The sequence below is a fragment of the Elephas maximus genome, chromosome 19 (assembly GCF_024166365.1).
Source record: "Elephas maximus indicus isolate mEleMax1 chromosome 19, mEleMax1 primary haplotype, whole genome shotgun sequence".
NCBI classification, from domain to species: Eukaryota; Metazoa; Chordata; class Mammalia; order Proboscidea; family Elephantidae; genus Elephas; species Elephas maximus.
Genome location: NC_064837.1, coordinates 57,382,089 through 57,396,200, shown reverse-complemented (window position 1 = coordinate 57,396,200; position 14,112 = coordinate 57,382,089). Strand labels below are relative to the sequence as shown.

The window sequence follows — 14,112 nt, the reverse complement described above, 5'->3', positions numbered from 1 at the left end:
ACATCTCAAAAGAGATTGGCCTAAGACACTAATCTTGTAGACCTCATCAGTACAACTGCTACTAATCCATCTCGTCAACGTCACAGTGATAAGATTTATAACACACAGGGAAATGACATCAGGTAACGTAATGGTAGACAGCCACACAGCACTGGGAATCATGACTGAGCCAAGCCGGCAGATACTTTTGGGGGACACGATTCAATCCATGACAGGTATCAATGATGAAATTACAAATACTAGAAACAAGCATGCTTGGTAAAGTAGAAGGTCAACGGAAAAGAGGAAGACCCTTGATGATAGGGATTGTCAGAGTGGCTGCAGCAGTGGGCTCAAGCATAGCAACAATTGTGAGGATGGTGCAGGACTGGGCAGTGTTACATTCTGTTGTGCATAGGGTCGCTATGAGTTGGAACCAACTCAATGGCATCTAACAGCAACAACAACAGAAACAGACTTGGTTCTTGGCTTTGCCTCTGATGTTCAACTTGCAACCCAAGTGGCTTGTTTATTGAATCATGCACAGCCACCACCTGTCTGTCAGTGGAGGCTTGCATACTGCTATGATGCTGAGCAGGTTTCAGTGGTGCTTCTAGACTAAGACTAGGAAGAAAGGCCTGGCAACCTACTCCCACAAATCAGCCAGTGAAAACCCTATGGATCTCAGTGGTTCGTGTTGCAACCGATCATGGTGATAGCACAGGACTGGGCAGCATTTCATCCCAGTGCATGAGTTTCCATGAGTCAGGGGCCAACTCAATGGCATCTAACAACTACAACAACAACAATGATGGTCATTCTCTGTAAGACTATCAGGGCAACAAGACTCTGACTTAAGAATAAAAACAGTAGGACTAAATCAGGAAGAATAGAGGCAGAGAGGAGTCATAACCGTACCCCTCACCCTCCTAATCCCCAAGAAGTCCTCCAGGGAGCACAGTTTGGAAACTAAAAAGAATAGATTCTTTCTGCAGTCTCCTCTGATTCTGTTCTCTGTTCTCAGTGATGTTTATTACCTTTTGCATTATAATATCCTCTCATAGAAGGCAAACTCTATGGACTGTTGGTCTCTTGAGCATTCCAAATGTTAGCTTTCTGGATGATTTTACACTTGCGTGGGAATCCACTAAAAACCAAGAGAGTCTTCATATAACCAGCAAGCATAAGAGATATGTGGCTATTATCATGATTGTGAGTGCAAATACCAGCTAATCTCTTAAGCAGGACAAAAAACAATGATTTCAATTTTGTTTTTCTGATTATACTTCTATGCTGGACCCTTTAAGAGATCTGATTTTATTAAACTTATTTATAATCATGAGCAAATGAGTATTTACAGATGCCCCAGATACTTTTGAGCCCTGGTGGTGTAATGGTAAAGTGCTCGGCTGCTAACTGAAAGGTCGGTGGTTTGAACCCACCAGCCACTCCACGGGAGAAAAATATGGCAACCTGCTTTTGTAAAGGTTACAGCCCGGGAAAACTCTATGGGGCAGTTCTGCTCTGTCCGGTAGGGTCACTATGAGTTGAAATTGACTTGACTGCAGTGGGTTTGTTTTTTAAATTCTTTTTCATATCGGCAGTTTAGGTTCAATTAAATAATCATCAGCTTTTACCAATCTTCTTTTATCCTCTCTCCACATTTTTTCTTGCTGAAATACGTTTAAACAAATTGCAGCGATCTTATTTCACTTGTATAATTTTTAAAGAGACAAATAAAAATAGCATGTTATACTTTCTTTCTTACTACTGAAACTTAAAGTGGTATACATTTTCTTGGAGAAGAGAGTACAATCTCGAGGTCCGTGGTGTAGGTAGACCTTACTCCGTTGGACACGAGTTGCATTGCAGTAATGTAACTTCTTCTTTCCACTGCAGTAAGGCTTTACACTGAAAGAGGAAGAGAAGGCCAAGTTAAAGTTCTTGAACTCAATTCACCCTCCTTGAACTCCTTGTCACTCTCTCGCAAACTCCAGTTTAAGTAATTCCAGATTTAAAAAATAAGGGAATTTAAAATATTGCAGATACTGGGCTTGATAAACCCTTTTGTAGACGGTATGTTAATTTTTTTTAGGGCCAAAATGAAGAAGCCTGAAGTTCAGACTGGGTTGTAGGTGTTCAGATATGGAGCCGGTATTGCAAAACTATGAAAGCTTTGTGCCTTTATGAACTTCAAAGGAAAGTTGGATTCTTCAGATGATTTTGAAATCAGTACGAAAACACCGCTGGATCAGAGTTAAAAAGCAAGCCTTTAGACCTCCCTTCAAACAAGTTTGTGTGACTTGTCATAGACTTATCTTTAAGGGATTTTCTTATCCCATAAAAAAGCCATTTAAAGGCAGTTACTTAAGGTATTAAGATTTTATTAATGTATATTCATAGTTGGTATCAGAAGAGTCTCTTCAATTTTATGTTGAAGGATATGGGAATAAATTCAAATAAGTAAAAGAAGGAAGATTCTGTTTTGCACTTACCTGTTGGCATGTGTGTTGCTGCCATTATTAACATTCTTCCAAGTTTGTGGCTTCTGGTCCATAATGGGCCAAACACCAAATCAAACCTGTTGGTGTTGAGTCGATTCCAACTCATAACAATCCTATAGGACACAGTGGAACTGCCCCATAGGGTTTCTAAGAAGCGGCTGGTGGATTAGAACTGCCAGCCTTTTGGTTAGCAGCTAAGCTCTTAACCACCATGCCACCGGAGCTCCCCATAATGGGCCAGTAATCATTAAATCCCATCACCGACCCTCGTTTTTTCTCCTTGCCTTTGGAGCAGTCTTCAACACTGGTGTCTGCCCTATTCTTGAAATTCTTTCTTTGCTCAGCCTCCTCCATCTGATTCTCATCCCAACTCTAGGACCACCGTCTTTCCACCATCAACCAGAAAATGTGAATGTTCCCAGGAAACCCCCCAGGCTCCTTGGATTTTCATTCACCATCGTGGCTCCCACTGTCAACCATGTAGATGCCTTTTGAAACGTGGTCTACAATTCCTAGCTGTCTTAGTGTCTCACCTGCTTCCCTGACTTGTCTACCTGGGTGACCCACCTGCACATTGTACTCAACTTGTTTAATACTGAAGCTTCTCTTTAGACCAGCACAAAGAACAGTTTTTCTTCCTTCAGCTTGCATAATTCCTGTGAAGAGTTTATTTAGGCTGAAAGTCTCTAAGACAAATTTTTACCTGCCCTCGGGTCTTCTCCATTCATTTCCCACAACATGCCAATTCAACATTTATCACTTAGGATTCTCTCCATTGCAGGTATGGAAAACTCAAACTGGCATAAACAATAAAGGAGTGGGTATGATATGATCTTGGGTATTCACATGTATTAAATTATATCTGGGTGTATAGGAAGAAAATGAAATTTTAAAAGAGTATTGCATGGTTCACATGACTGAAACCTGGATCCAGGGGTCAGGGAAAGTAAGACCCCAGCCGTGTTATCCCCAAGATCTGGTTTCTTTCCATGTCTCTCCTTTGTCTTCTATGCATCAGCTTCATCTTAAGGCTCCCTTCTTGGTTGCAGTGAGTAACAGTTTGTACAGTTGCTCAGGTCAATAACCTGAGTCATCTTTTCTCCCCCTTCTCTCTTAACCCACATTTACTCTCTCAGCTTTTTCTTCAAAATATCTCAAATCCAACCAGGGAAGAATTTAAAAATAAATAAGTAAAAGGAATAATCAGTAGGACTTGGTGACATTAGAGAAAAGAAAGTTGAAGCAAGAGTTCAAGATGTTTCTCCCAGGGGAGGGGGGATCTGATCAGAAATGGAAATACTGGGGTTTTTAAAAAGAGTTTATTGGGAGAATGTGCACACATGCATAGAGGCAGAATTGGTGTGTGCGCTGAAGAATGGCATACCTTGTAATATGTGATAAAGCACATTGATTTGATTTGTTTTCATACAACCTTAACATGTATCCCAGGGGAAGACTGTTTTCATTGTTACAAATCTGAAACCGATAATTTTCTTTTAACATGCAAATATAATATAAGCTCAATTTTTCACTACTTTCTCTACAAAGCTGAAAGCGGTTCACTTCCTTTAGAGATTTTCATTGCATTGTATTCTGATGTGACGTTACCTTTCATTAATCCCTTCCAGCTAAGCAAAATTTAATTAAAACCATCTCATGTGATGGCAACCATTTATGTATTTAAAAAAAGGAACTCTTGAGGAAGCTCAGCTACCAATCTTCTGTTCCAAACAAAGTCTGAGTATAAATTTAGTAGTTTCTTTCTTAAATTCGGGATTTACTACATAATAGCTTTACCCCCATTAATTTTGGCTTATAGGGAATTTTTATGCAAACTTTGTGTTTTACTTGACTGTGACCTGAATTTGAAATGATACTGACTTAATGGTGAAAGGGAAGGAAATTATCTTTTTTAAAGAAATGGGAAATTATACCTAATAATATATATATATTTTTTTACCTCACTGAGCATGGCAATCTGTGTCAAGTGTAAATACAGGTGATCCCATTTTACGTGTAGACTAAATGACAGTGTCTTAACGATTTGGGAGGAGAGCCAAGTCTGCAGTGTGGAAAAAAAAAAGGAAGGCCCTCGTTATTGGCATTTATTGAGCATGCGTGAGATGGGAGCGTTAGAGGAGTATAAAGCTAATCCTCCCGGGTCATGTAAGTCCTTTGCTCCCAAACTTGAATTTTTCTACGTCCCACTCTCTATCTGGCATTGATTTTATTTAGAATTTTATGGGATGGAAGCAAATACTCTTTCTGGGTTTTATAGCTAACTTAACTGCGAACACAGATAATCACAAGAAATTCACAAAGGCAGGACTACAAGGCTAAGCCTCTTCCAGAAATTCACAGAGACAGGACTACAAGGCTAAGCGTCTTCCTGCCTATGACTCCTTGTCTTGGCCTCCTAGTGTCGCTGTAACAGAAATGCCCCAAGTGGGTGGCTTTAATGAACAGACATTTGTTTCCTCACAGTTCTGGAGGCTGAAGAGCCAAATCAGAGTCTCAGCTGTGTTGATTCCTTCCTCACTGGTAGCCCCAGGTGTTCCTTCGTTCCTTGGCAATCCTCACATGGTATCTGTCCTCCTCTGTGTGTGTGTGTGTATCTCATGCATTTCTGTGTCTAATCTGTTATTTTTATAACTCAAAAGTGATTAGATTTAGAAGCCACCCTACTGGAGTGTGATCTCATTAACATAATAAAGAAAACCCTATTTCCAAATAGGATTACGTTCACAGGTATAGGGGTTAGGATTTCAACAAAAAAATTTTTTTTTTTTTTTGATTGGTGGCACAATTCAATCCCTAGCACTCCCTTGGTTGCTACTTATAATTTCCTAAACATTGCTCCAGGTTGGTCAATTACTTTTAACTCACATTTTCTCTCAAGCCAGAACTGCTGCAGCACTTCCTGTTTGTGTGTGTGTGATGTTGGTGATATCCCTAAGGAGGAATTTGCATTGATACTGCGGCAGCTGACTCGCCTGTAGCATCAGCTAATTGTTCTCTGTTTTAGTGAAGCCATAAGTGTGAATGGAGTATGAAGAATGTCTTTGGATTTGCCATGTGGCCATGATCACACTAGGAAACATGTCAAGTATCAAGAGCCCTGAGTCATCTGCGTGATGATGACTTTTTAACAGAGAAAGAAAGCACTCTCAGCCCCCTCTCCCCATATGTCTAAATGGGCCAAGACACTTACAGTTAAATTAGTTCTTATCAAACGCCTGGTGCGGAGCAGCATTAGAAGAGGTGTTTGTTTCTCTCACACTGAGTATTTGGCTTTCAGCCTGCCCTTTATGATCTCTTTAAAAAAAAAAAATTCCTGAGCCAAATATAAACCAGTTGCCATCGAGTCGATTCCAACTTATGGCGACCCCATGTGTGTCAGAGTAGAACTGTGCTCTGTAGGGTTTTCAGTGGCTGATTTTTCAGACGTAGACAGGCTTTTCTTCTGGGTGGACTCAAACTGCCAGCCTTTGGGTTAGCCCCTGAACCTGTTAACTGTTTGCACCACTCAAGGATGAGCCAAACATAGGAGACTGTTTTTTGTTCTGTCTCTGAAACACACTTTTGACAGATGGATAAAGTTCTGCTTAATTTCCGTTTAGCTACCTTACTTTCGTGATAAGTGAGATTACCGAATGATGAGCTTTAGTAGACTGACCGTTCTCAATTTTAAAGTGAGGTAATGTTAAGAATTGTTGTTTGGCCAAGACTGTGGTCTTCATCAAGCTTTGCCTCCCCGCCCCCTGGTCCCCTCATCATTTGTTTAGTGTGATTTGTACATTTCATTTGTCATCCATTACTGTTGGACAGCATAAGCCTATCACATAGAGGATTAGGGAAAAACGATTTTATGCTTAGAAAATAATTGAAGATTTACTTTGTGATTTTAAGCTGCAGGATAGCTTTATATTTGAAAACCTCTTGCAGGGGTGACCCAAAGTCTTTGAACCTTTGGGGCCTCATATCAGAGTCCTCACTGGGCAGCCTATGCTTGCTTAAGCACAAAATCCTTTAAGGGTCCAGGGTCTAGCCCCAGGACAAACCATGGACCAGCAGGAACTGGCCATGGCATATGTGTCCACTTCTTCCAACTGAGAAACATTGTTTTTAAAGCTGCCTTCCTTCCTGCCAAAGTCAGGCAAATATTTATGGAAAACGTACTATGTGACAAACCATACTAAACCAAACCTGTTGCCATTCACTGATTCCAACTCATAGTGACCCTATAGGACAGAGTAGAACTGCTCCTGGAAGCAGACTTTCTCCCTTGGAGTGACTGGTGGGTTCAACCACTGACCTTTTGGTTAGCAGCCAAACGCTTAAACACTGCACCCCCAGGGCTCCTTACTGTGTGACAGGAACCACCTTGTTTCCCTCCCCCCAACCCCTCCCGTTTTCATTGATTAACATAACATGGTGAGAAGAAGACCTCTTTAGAGAATTCCAAAGAAGGGGGAAAAAAATAGCCCCTAATCCCAAGAAAAGTCTGTACTGTGGATCTCTAGGTAAACCCAATACATTCTCTTGTTTTAGTAAACCAGTCTTTTTCTCTTTAACTACACTAGCACAACTTCTGAAATGCTTGCATTATATTGTCTTATAGAATACGCATTATCCAATTGAGTTGGAACTTAAAACCGAAGATCAGGGCCAGCTATCAGGGACTTTGGAATCTCTGTCCATTGCCTGGTTTTCTGGGCCAGCCTTTTCCAGGTGAATGCTGTATCCAGATGGAGTGAGCCAACCTCCAAACTCCTTTCCCTGGGGGTGGGGAGAGCTGAGTTTTCTCTCCTTAGTCTGGGTCACCCAGGCATGGGCACATTCTATTTTTTCTGCTTTTGGAGATCATCCGTTCTGAATCTTGGACCTTTGAACATGACTACAGGGTCCTCATCCGTCAAATACCTCACATCTGTGAATGATTCTCTGGAAACACATGACCCTTCCCTCTAACCGCTCTTGGGTGAATCCAGTCACTTTTAGAAATGAGGCTTTCACATGAGGTAGGGGGAGAGGGGGCTGCTAAGGCAGGTTGGAAGAGGTAATTTTGGGGTAGGTAGGGTTTCTCTGGGTAGTACATAAGGTTAACATGCTTGGCAGCAAACTGAAAGGTTGAAGGTTCTAGTCCACCCACAGGTGCCTTGGAGAAAGCCCTTGGCAGTCAACCCTATGGAGCACAGTTCTACCCTGACACACACGGGGTCACATGAGTTGGAGTTTTTGCTGCCTCTGCAAATTATACTGTGTAGTGAGGTCCTGCTCTTTCTTAGGGTAAAATTTCATGTAAAAGATATTTTGAGATATACAATAGAAATACTTTCTGTTGAAGGCATATAATTGCATTGATAAATGGCACGGCTTTGAATCAGTTGGAAATAGTTCAGTCATGGCCAGTGGAAACAAGGACAGCATACGCGTTACATAGCAACCTAATTTCTCATCCTTAGGATTTTGACTCGAGTTTTTAGGAAACAGGTAGTGGTGCCTCACTCAAAGATGGTGCCCAGCAAAACTGCTTTGAATGTGTGTCACTCTCCATAGCCCTGTCAATAACTCCATCTCCCACAGTAGGCTTCCGAACCTTTCAGTTGATAGAGCTGAAATTTTCAGGAGCCTGACGCAGGAGATGGGATTGTTGGCAGGACTGTGGTGAGCAACACAGTCTCAAAGCGGCGCCATCAGCTGCCATCTTTGAGGGGGGCACTGCTGCCTGTTTCCCACCCGGGTCAAAATTTGAAGGATGAGAGGTTTGGTTGCTATGCAACAGCTTTGCTGCCCTTGTTTCCATCGACCACGACTGAGCCTTTTAGAACCAGTTCAAAGCACTGGTAAATGGGGATACAAAGGATGGATGCAAAGAGACAAACTATACTTTTATAGGAATTTGGTACTTTTTTTTAACAGCTTTCACCACAATGCAGAGATTTTTTTTTTTTTTTTTTTTTTTTTAAGAAAGATGGAAGACCTGAATATTAGAAAGATTAAGTAGGGAATCAATGCTTATTTTCCTCTCAAAACACCATATCCATAACAAACTGTGATGAGGAAATAATGTTCCTATGCCTCTTTGCCTTAGCAGTTTATCTTTCTAATTCCAGCAACTGGAAGATGACTTTGTGCCTGGGGAGAGCGAGCAGATCAGATTAATTGGTGCCATTTCAGGGCTGCTTCTATTATCTATCCTTAGAGAGATTTGCAATCAAGATACTTTTAGCAGAAACCCAGAGAAAAGGGCACTCCCCAAAGGGCTTGACAGAGCTCAGCACTGCGCTTTGCAGTGTCTCAGGGCTGCCCAGGATGCTAGCAGGCTCTTTCTTCTGTCGCTTCCCACTCACCTCCTCCTGCCCCGACTCATGCACAATGGTCAAGTGTGGCAGGTGTGTTATGTGTGGCGGGCAGCCCATGAGAAGCCCATATTCAGGGCATCTTTGCTTCTAAAGGGATGCTCACTTTAGGAGATCTTTAATTACCACCTCTCTGTGGATGGTTGGAAACCCTGCTTAAGAGCTACGGCTGCTAACCAGAAGGTCGGCAGTTCAAATCTACTAGGCGCTCCTTGGAAACTCTGTGGAGCAGTTCTGCTCTGTCCTATAGGGTCACTATGAGTCAGAATCGACTCGATGGCAGTGAGTTTGGTTTTACGGATGGTTCCTCCATATGCCCAGCTCTCTGCCTGCTCAATGCCAAGCCTGTGTTTTCTTTTTGAAAAAATATATCTTTACTGTGACCTCATATTATGACCACCTGAAAGGAAAGCCGTTTATAACAAAGACAGTTAATCATCTGTGATCCTGCTTCCCTGCTGTCTAACGTGGCATAGCCACACCCTCATCCTCTGAGCTGGCTAGCTAGGCAGATAGGCATAGGCATAGGTTTAAGTATGTTGTTGTTAGCTGCTGTTGAATCAGCCAGCTCCTGCCTCATGGTGACCCCATGCACAGTGGAATGAAATGCTCCCGATCCTGTACCGTCCCCACGGTTGGTTATAGATCGGACCATTGTGACCCATAGGGCTTTCATTGGCTGATTTTTGGAAGTAGATTACCAGACCTTTCTTCCTAGTTCATTTTAGTCTGGAAGCTCCACTGAAACCTGTTCAGCATCATAGCAACGTGCAAGCCTCCACTGACAAATAAGTGGTGACTACACATGAGGTGCATCGGCTGGGAATTGAACTTGGGTCTCCCCCGTGGAAGACAGGAATTCTGGCACTGAACCACCACTGCCCTACAGGCATAAGTATAAACCAAAACCAAACCAAACCAAACCTGCTGCCATTGAATCGATTCTGACCCATAGCGACCCTATAGGACAGAGTAGAACTGCCCCTCAGGGTTTCCAGGGAGTTGGAACTGTTAGATTCGAACTGCTGACCTTTTGGTTAGCAGCTGTAGCTCTTAACCGCTATGCCGCCAGGGTTTCAGGTAGAAGTGTAGATATATATAAAAACATATACAAATAGATAGACAAACATGCACACATACACATTTTTGTCGTATACCCACCCTCCTGTCACTCCTGTGCATTCTTAGCATTAGCTCTAGTATCGTTCCACTCCTGATAACCCTGTCAGTGGCTGTGATACAGTGGAAGTTAAGGAAGGCTGTGGAGTCAAACAAGCCTTTATTGTGAATCCTGTCTCCGCCACATAGTAGGCGTGTGACTTTAGGCAAGTCCCTCATCCATCTGTCGGTTCATCCATCTATCCACTCGTCTGTCCTCCCTGCCTTCCTTCCTCTCTCCCATCCAAGATACTCATTTTGTGCTAACTACATGCTAGATGTATGGGGGATCTGTCCAGTATTTCCCCATCCATAGATTAAGTAGTGCATTTTAAATAGTGTTAATATGAGGCTCCGTTAGATTATGCATGTGAAAGGGCTCAGCAGAGTGCCTGACACATAATAGGATGCTCAAGAAATGGTATCTGTGGTCAGTTGGCAAGTCCCATCAGCTCTTTTACTGCAATGGCCCTGGTCTCTATTACTTTCTATTTATTAGCAACCTGAATGGTGTTGCTAGATGCCGTTAAACCTGAATAATGGTGGGCAATTACTTTCATAGGCATGACACAAGAAACTTCTAACTGGGCCTTATGGCCCCAGATCTAGTCCATTGCATCCTTCCTATCACCCTTATTTGGAGCCCTGGTGGCACAGTGGTTAAGAGCTCAGCTGCTAATCAAAAGGTCAGCCGTTCAAATCCACCAGCCACTCCTTGGAAATCCTATGGGGTAGTTCTACTCTGTCCTATAGGGTCGCCATGAGTCGGAATCTACTCGATGGCAATGAGTTTGGTTTGGTTTTATCACCCTCATTTACCTTTCTAAAGCACCGCTTTTTGTTCATGTCATCCCTTTGTGGCTTCCAACACTATCAAAAAATACTCTGAATTTCTTCCTGGCTGTTCAAGGTCCTCCAACAATTCTCTCAGTGCTTGGCTCATCTCCTCTTGGGGTCTTGTCTCTCAGCAAACCTGCCATTGTTTGTTCAGTCTTCATCTACTGACAAGTGTGTAAGGAGTTATCATGGGAGTTATCTATTCCCAAGGGAGAAGATAATAGCACCTGAGTCATGCATTGGGAAAATTCTATCCTTTCCTATTGCAATAAAGACTTACCCAGTGTTTCTGAGGGTATATTGTTTTTAGCCTCAACAAAGAACAGTAAAGTAGTAGATTATGCCCTTTGGAGCACCCTTCCCGCTTTTCCTTCTCTTGCAAGGCTCTCCAACTGTATGTTTTCAAGGGAGAAATAAGTCATTTATTTATTTATTTTTGTAGCTTCCGCATTATACTATCCATAACAATCTTTTTAAGATACTACTTATTAATTTCTGGAGTTAACGATTAAGTTCTTTCATTGGTCATCTTCAGGGTTATTTATCAAAACCATGTTGAGTTTGGAAAATATTTGCTGTGTATTGGATTTTGCTCAGTTTGGATGGCCTCCCCCAACTGGTACTAGCATCTGTAGCAAGAAAGTAGATACAAGAAGGTGTTGGGATATTCCCCAGCTTTTTTCATGGCAGGGGGCTATTTTCTATAGACTGGGTTGATGTTTTAATGAGTTCCTTAAGCTAGGAATTCTGCTGAGGAAGCCCTGCAATGTATATCTAGGAATGCTTGTATATTATTTATAATATGCAATATTTATTTCATATATTTATCATATATATATTTTATTTCATCCACAAAGTATAACGTGTGTGTGTGTCGTGTTATAAACCAAAACCCGTTGCCGTCAAGCCAATTCCAACTAATAGCGACCCTATAGGACAAAGTAGAACTGCCCCACAGAGTTTCCAAGGAGCGCCTGGTGAATTCAAACTGCCAGCCTTTTAGTTAGCAGCCTTAACTTTTAACCACTATGCCACCAGGGTTTCCTTGTGATGGTATAGGACAGTACAAACCTATTGTCGCCGATTAGATTCCAACTCATAGCGACCTTGCAGGACAGAGTAGAACTGCCCCATAAGGTTTCCAAGGCTGTTAATCTTTATGGAAGCAGACTGCCACATCTTTCTCCCACAGAGCGGCTCTTGGATTTGAACCACCGACTTTTTGATTAGCAGCCCAGTGCTTAGCCACTGTGCTACCAGGGCTCCTTTTAGGACAGTGCAAAGAACTTTACATTTTGATTCCTCACTCATGCCTTGGAGAAGTGTCTCTCAGTCTTCAGCCTTCCCCTCCCTTGCCTTTAGAGAGCGGGAGGAACTGTAGTTAAGGACTCCTTGGCCCCTATCAGCACTGGTGTTCTGTGATTCTGTTATCTATGAGTCCAGTCAATACGAAATGTTGCTGAGTCTCAAATGAAATGCCTTCTGATTGCTGTTTATAAGATTCTGTCTGTAGTGAAATTAAATTGACTTCTAACAGCAAGTAGCCCTTTTGGGAAGTAAAGCTTGTGTATTAAATCTATACTATTCTAATCTTTTTTTTTTTTATTCTAATCTTGGTTTTCTTTTCTCTCCACCAGTTTGCTGTTTTGTGGTTCACAAGAGGTGCCATGAGTTTGTTACTTTTTCTTGCCCGGGTGCCGATAAGGGACCTGACACTGACGTAAGTAGCATGGAAACCATGATTTGATGTTAATGAGGGTTCTCAATCCTTAATTTTCTTAATATCTGTACAACTGTTGTATTGTCACATACTGTTAATGTGAAGACTCCTTGATTAGTCTGATATAACTTTGACTTGAACTTATCAACAGATTTATAGTCTTTTTGAGTCCTGGCAGGACTTCTTAGAGACCAGAAGTGAATTTCTTGTCATTTTGTGCTGGTCTACCATGGCTACATAGACTAAATCGACCACATTTAGCTCACAACCACAATGTAATTCTTTTCTGAAAATGTTGACGAATTTTACTGAACATAAATCAGACTTCAGTTTCTTTCTGATGATTTATTACCTAATAGGACTGTCATTGCTTCTGGCTGATGTAACAAACTTCTCCTAGTTTGCTTTGAGAGTCTTGCTGCCTTTTCATTATGCATTGTAAATGCTACTGTTGATTGAAATAATTTAACATCTGTTTCTCTGAAGATGATCTCTGAAGCTGTCCATGTGTGAACACATAATTTAGTTCATTTGTTTTTTTAAATTCTGCCTCTCTTTATGGAGTGGCTCTGTTGCATCACTTGTTTACTGAAAAGTGGGACCAGCAAAGGAGAGTGGGAGTCAGAAGTCATGGGAAATACGGATATCTTCAGTGCATTGAGTGGAAAGAAACAACCTGTTTGCTGTCTGAGGAGTAATACTTGAACTGAAAACATTTGGATGGGAGAGAGGAAGCCTGGAAAAGTAGACATTCCTATTCTGAATTGCTTTTACCAGAGAACTTCAGTCACGTATTTAAGCTGTGCACTTCAAGGGATTCCTGCTTTGAGCATCAGATCCTCATCAGGGAACTTTGATTTTGAAGTGACTTTCTCAGTGCCCAGCAACAACAGCCAAAAAACACCTACTGCCATCTAGCTGATTCCAACTTATAGCGACCCTATTTTTTATAGGACAGAATGGAACTCTGCCCCATAGGGTTTCACCAAGGCTGTAAATCTTTACAAAAGCAGACTGCCACGTTTTTCTCCTGCATAGTGGCTGGTGAGAACTGCTGACTTTTTGGTTAGCAGCCGAATGCTTAACCACTGCACCACCAGGGCTCCTTTGCTCAGTGCTGGCGGGGCTAATTATTCCCTTCTTAGAAGATGGTGTATTCACAGTGGCCTCTGAGGGATTTGTTTTAGACACATGTAATGAAGGAACTTAGGAGTCCCTGGGTGGGACAAACAGTTAAGTGCTCAGCTACTGAAAGAAAGGTTGGAGGTTCAAGTCTACCCAGAGGTACCTCGGAAGAAAGGCCTGGTGATCTACTGCCAAAAGGTCATAGCCATTGAAATCCCTGTGGAACACAGCTCTATCTGACACACATGGGGTGGCCGTGAGCCAGAATTAACTTTATGACAACTGTGCTTTTTTTGTTTTTTTGGTGTAATGATGGGATTTGCCATTAGACCCTCAGTGGATGGGGACCTGCCTCGTTTTGGTCAGATGTGGCAGAGGCAGAGGCAATGTTAAGTGGGTGCCATGACTCTGAGCCACCACTGGTCCT

The 14,112-nt window shown here is 42.1% G+C and overlaps 1 protein-coding gene across 1 annotated transcript in view; it reads left to right on the top strand.

The window, feature by feature from the left end:
* PRKCA (protein kinase C alpha) overlaps positions 1–14,112 on the top strand; it is a 483,515-nt gene that overhangs the window by 181,730 nt on the left and 287,673 nt on the right. Inside the window, exon 3 of the mRNA XM_049861275.1 lies at positions 12,478–12,560. Coding sequence (XP_049717232.1) covers positions 12,478–12,560 — 83 coding nt within the window. The remainder of the gene's footprint in view (positions 1–12,477; positions 12,561–14,112) is intronic.